Source organism: Gracilinanus agilis, chromosome 1, assembly GCF_016433145.1.
Source record: "Gracilinanus agilis isolate LMUSP501 chromosome 1, AgileGrace, whole genome shotgun sequence".
Taxonomy (NCBI): domain Eukaryota; kingdom Metazoa; phylum Chordata; class Mammalia; order Didelphimorphia; family Didelphidae; genus Gracilinanus; species Gracilinanus agilis.
The window spans coordinates 157,089,506-157,095,505 of record NC_058130.1 but is presented as its reverse complement, the minus strand read 5'-3'; the positions used below and the strand labels follow the sequence as shown (position 1 = coordinate 157,095,505).

At 38.5% G+C, this 6,000-nt stretch overlaps 1 protein-coding gene across 1 annotated transcript in view; it reads right to left on the bottom strand.

Annotated features, from left to right (window-relative positions):
* The window catches only part of TLE4 (TLE family member 4, transcriptional corepressor), a 167,577-nt gene that overhangs the window by 120,967 nt on the left and 40,610 nt on the right, over positions 1–6,000 (bottom strand). Inside the window, exon 5 of the mRNA XM_044658360.1 lies at positions 2,145–2,207. Coding sequence (XP_044514295.1) covers positions 2,145–2,207 — 63 coding nt within the window. The remainder of the gene's footprint in view (positions 1–2,144; positions 2,208–6,000) is intronic.

The window sequence follows — 6,000 nt, the reverse complement described above, 5'->3', positions numbered from 1 at the left end:
GGGGGGGGGGGGGGGAGGGGAGACTCCAAGTTGTTAAACTGATAGCACAGACATGAATCGAGAACTTTGCCTACAAGATTTCCAAGCACATAGAGGAGACAGGCCACTACCTAAAGGATGTGCCATCCCTCACTGCCCAGAGCAGCAGCAGAACAGGAGGCCCAGCACCTGCAAGGCTCATTTCTTCCTGAGGGCAACCTCATCAGCCAATTAACAGGAGTCCTGTTCTTCAGCTACACCTATTATTTATCTCTTCCCTCCGGGGCTCTTCACATGAACAGCCTAGAGAGGCTTTAACAACTAGTAGCTTCTTCATGACTCTCCACCACCCAAAGGACCCAGGCCCGTGAAACACCACGTGGGAGGAGCAGGGAGTGAATGGTATGATCAATGCACATACAGCCATAAAACCAACAAAAAGAGAAACTAAAAACAGTCTCTGAGCAAAGGATGCAGCTAAGAATCCTTCTGGCCAGCAATGAGGGCCGTGTAAAACTACAGGGCACGTGGGCTCCGAGGCCCTCTGGCTCTCCTGTCTCTTCTGAGCCTGGGTGGACGTGGTAGAGCTTTCTAAATGAGAAGAACTAGTGGTGGGCCTGGCTGGGCTCAGGAAGAGCGCACTAGCCACGCACTAGCCACGCACTAGCCACGCACTGCGTAAGCTTCCTCGGACATGCAAATGTGACCCTCCAGGTTCTTAGAGTCGGGCTATAAGGAGTTTAGTCACACGCAAATCTTGAGCTGGAAGAGCTAACTGGGATCTGCTTTCTGGTGGTGTTGTGACCATATGTAAAACGGAGAAAGGACCCAGGATATCCTTTCCAGGCGTGCTTCAGGCTTGTATCTGAAATTTAAGACTCCAAATAGGGTTAAAGGTTTGGATACGAGGTCACTCCCCATCAGGCTTCCTTATGACATGACATTTTACTTGTTCAAAGTTAAGTTTGATAGTCCCTATCATCAATGGATAATCTCCTTTACAGATCACCTTGCCACCGTATTTAGTTCTCACATAAAATAATTAGGTACCTGGGTACATGCACCCTGCTATTTAGAAAAGACAGGCAAACGAGAACGGCCATGCACTGACTAGCTGCTCGCACCGCCGCCCGTGACTTCTGGAAGGCGGAGGGATGGATGACCGGCTCTCTGGAAAAGCCAAGGCACTAACTAGAGAACAAGCAACAGTGGAGGAAGATGCCTTGGAGCACCCTCAGCCCATGGCACAAAGCTCTAGCTAATACCTACGAAGGTTAATACTAATACAGCTTTAGTTAATACCTATGAAGGCGGCTGTAGAAAGCTCTTGCCTTATCACCACTAATTTTACCAAATGAAGAGCTGAACAATGAGAAAGCACAATCGCACTAACTGCTACCAATACCCTCATAACTGCTCAGAGAAGAGGAAAGGCAAGAAAGAGGGCACCACACACTGGAGATAGACTAATTACACACAACTACTGGCAACAAGATACCACCAATAGTGTTACCCAAGAGTAAATCCCCTCAGAAACCCATACCCTCTGACCTTCCAAAGGCTTTTGCAATGCATTAAAGTACTTGCCATAAATGCATAGTTTTGAGGAAATTGGTATGTGGAAAAATAAGTCCATACCAAAACAATCCTCTGTGGATTTTCTCAAATATATAGACAGTATTAAAAAATCTAATAAGGTAATGATATTTTTAAGCAGTTAGTCAAAAGTGGCATTACTTTGCTTATTATGCTAGGTGGAACGAGTCTCCATTTGAGATTCCTTTTGCTAACTTTTAATGCTCACTATCAGAAGTGAAGAAACTCTGTCTTTCTGGTAATTTTTCAATCCACCCTATTAGATGCCATTTTGACAAATAGCCATGATTCTTAGCAACAGTACATTGTACATGACAGCAAAACAGTTTAACAATTGAATTTCACTTAGCACATTAGAACATTTTCCATTATATAAATGCATTTAAATTATATTCCCCTGAATTTTAATAAGGTGCTGGAGTTGGAATGAGAGCAGTACCTTAGAAAAATGAAATACAGGCACCAAGAGATTCATGAAGCCCAAAAAACCAGATCTCAGCCCCCTTTCTACAATACAGTATTACTGAAATGGCAACTTTAGATCCAGGGCCTGCAATGAACTGACTTACCTCTTGGGACAGGAAAGGAATGACTTGGGCACAGATAGCATTCAGCCTCTTGACAATTTCTGCCTACAGAGAAGAGAGAAGGGAAAAAAAAAAAAAAAGAACAGTTACAGATTTTCTAAATATTAACATGATAATATTAAGGCGCAATTTACTGTGGAATGGGACTATAACAAGGAAGCTTTGTAAGGGAAGGAAAAGAAACTCTCAGGCAGAGGAGCCTTATTAACAACATGCAGCAGCAACAGTGCCACATTAAGAATACAGTGATTTATCAGCAAGTATTCATTTTAAAAAGTCAACCTTATACAGAGCTACAGAGGAAACCACTTTCATTCCTAGAAATAAAAGTTTCCAACTGGGGCCCAGGCTCATCCTAATTTTGATTTTCACTCAAATTTCATAACTTAGAAACTGAGGTTTAGGATAATAAAGATATAAAACTTCCTCTTAATTTGTTATTTACTAGATGTTTCTATTTGTTGCATTGCTTTCAAATAGCTTTATATAATATCATAAAGCTAAAAAGATGGTTTTTAAGATGGTTTATGCCATCCTACAATTTACAGGAAAAGAAGCACTTAATTACCAGTAACTTGGCAGTAAACACTGTTATTGGACATTGTTAGGAAATAAGATGATTTAAGCTCATTTACAATTTAACTAAGAATATTCACCTATGGCATAGAGAACCAATTTTCAAAAACAACAAAAAAAAATCTATCTAATAATAAAAGTTAAATGTCAATACTCAAATGGATTCCTGATCCTAACAGCATAAGGATCACTTTCATTAGGTCAGAGTATGATTGCCCAACCATTTTTCCCCCATACTATCTTGAATTTAACTTCATTTCTTCTTGAAAATTCAGTATTTTAAGATCATTATTATAAATTATCAATGTATTATTTTTTCATGGAAATTCTGACTAACTATAAGCTTCAGCTTACAGATTATGAGATAACTTAAGAGTTTAATGTCACAAAACTAGAGTTTGGAAAGTCTTTAACCAAATCAGTTACAATATGACTTAAAAAAAAACACATAGCATATTCTCTTTCTAAAAAGTCACAAAGGACATAATTTAATTTGTATTTTAACATGGTATGCTACATACATGCTTCAGTGTATGTGTAGGTATACAACCCCCTCCCCAACTAGCATTGGTCTTATCCTGTAATAGAAGAATTAAGAAGGAACACACTGTAAGAAGGTATTGAGAGGTAGAAAAAGCATAGCAATTATACTCCTGAAGCATTCCTTAAAATAAATTCTATTTAGGGTCAGTTTCTCTATATGGGAGGACACGGTGAGTGCTCTTTTCAAATGACAGAGACACTCATACTTAGGCAATTTAGGTTTTCCTTCTTTTATCAAAAACCCTTTTTGACCTTGTAGCTATGCACTCTTTTAAATACCAGCAACTTAAAAACTTTGCCTGACAACCAAGAATACAAACTCACCATGAAGCTGTAACACCATTCTAACCCTGTTTTCATGAAAGAATGCAGAAAAGGAAACTAAGCATCAACAAGCACTGATGAATACAGACTCAGTGCCACCAGGATGTAATTTAGTGCACTGGCTTCATAGAACACTTGTTAATCCTTTAGGATTTTAAAGCCACCCCCCAAGGTTGCAATGGAATCACCAAACCACTCTCCATATAAAAGAAACACACCATGATGGCTGTGGGGTGAAATTCCAATAATGGGCTAAGAAAATGGAGAAATATTTACCAAGCTAGTGAAAATGTGTCTCAAAGGCATTCAATTGTTAAGTTTTTGTAGGGAGAGGTGGAAGGGGAGAGAGTAAAAAGATAATGAGACACTTTGGGGCAGACCAAACTGATGATTCTGATACTCAGAACCATCTGCCAGGCATATTTTCCTCATTATGTTGTTTACATAAATAAAATAGTCCCTTGCTAGAAGAGCTGGAAAATATGTGGGCACATAAGAAAAAGGAGTTCTTTCATTTGCCTACACAATCCAGAGAATGAGCTCTATTCTAAAGAGGCTAACATTATATATAGAGAGAGTTATTGCTGAAATACAAACTGATGAGAAAAAATGTATTTCCCTAAATGGGAATTTACCTATTTCAAGTCTATCCAAATGTTAGCCGCAAGGATTTCCCCCTCATCCTCCAAAAGGAAAAAGGGCTTTTTATTACTTTAAACAAGTCCATACCAGCTAGACATAATAGAAAATAGGGGAAACCTTTCCATCTTTTAAGATGTCTTCTTTTGTTTAAAGAATTTTATAATTTATTTTACTTGCCACACCAACGGATTTTTATGGCGAGTCTAATTGGCAGCAGGAGGGGGAAAAGTGTGATTTCATAAAATTAAGCAGGCAATTCTTCACTTTGAAAGCTAAAGTTGCCTCGGAAACAGTGCTGCTTCCACGGTCATCTAATTTTGCCTCTTTTGTCCCATAGGACCAAGCTTTAGGGAGGCATCATTTATTTACAGGCCTTTCCACTGGGCTTCAGTTATCGGCCAATAATACTGTGGACACACACTTCTAATGGCCTATGTTTTGAAACTGAGTCTAATCTAATGGCGCAGGGCCCAAGCTCCTTTTCCAGCATAGCCATTAAAGGATGTAGGTTATTGCTGTTGTCACCATTGATATTTGTCATTGTAATGTAATTAGGGCCCTAAAATGATGCATTACAGCCCTTGGCACAGCTTCTATTAAAATCTTTTCTTCTGCTCACTGAACTGCGACCTGCTTTCTGATGAATAACAGACAGACAGCTTTAGGGTGAGGAGCAGATTCATCAAAGAAGTATTTTTCAGCTTTGGAAATAAAAATAAAAAGGCAACCTAAGAGGAAAAGCACAAGGAGGAGGGGATGGGGGAGGGAACCACAATATGCATTTGAATTTCATCTGACCACTTGAAATTCTGATTGCATCTGATGAATCTTGCTTAGACAATATATTCCCAGTCTTTGAATCACATGGTTAATCAGGGTTCTAATCTGCTATCCATCAGCCTATGCCAGCACTGTAACTTCCAATCAAATTTATAGGTGATGTGGGTCATGCATCCCTGAACAAGTACATTCATAGATATCCCATTTAAAAGGCCCAGATTCTGAAATGCTATTGTTAGAGTTACTGGATATTATAATAGTATTCAATGTTTTATGAAAGTTCCTGATAAACAGCTGCTAAATTATTGCCTTTGGATACAGCATGATGTTCCAAAGTAGCATTGAATGGTCCAATAAAAGGGTGATTGCTCATGCCAAAACAGAAAAGGATAATTTTTTCTGCCACAGTTTGTCAAATATGTTAACAAATTTTGACACTTCTATTATTTCTCCCCCAATATGCCAAAGATACTTGTTTACAAATAAAATACGCTTATCAAATGTTACTTAGATTTCAACTCAGCACCATCCTACCTTTTGCCTCCCTTCCTTTCCATTCCTCTCCCTTCCATTTCCATTTTAAAAAAAGAAAAAACACAAAAGAAAATTTGGACAAGAAAAAGATAACTTCAGAGAAACAATCTTTTTTAGCTGCATGTGAAATACCATGCATGTAAATACCGAAGGTGCCATCACAAAGAAATGATAAAGGAGCAGACTAGACAGTATAACTTGTTATAAATTAAAGAGGGAGAAAATGACAAAAAAACACAATGTATTTTCTTTTTCTCTCTCCGCCGCAAAATTGTAAAAAGATCTACCTATTGCACTTATTACATTCTTGGGGAGTTGACTGTTATACATTTGACCAACAATCAAATCACTGTCAAAAAAAGTAGCACCTATATAGAATTCAATCCCAACTAAATTAATATTTTCCTAATTGCTAGAATGAACAAAAGTAGCTGTTTAA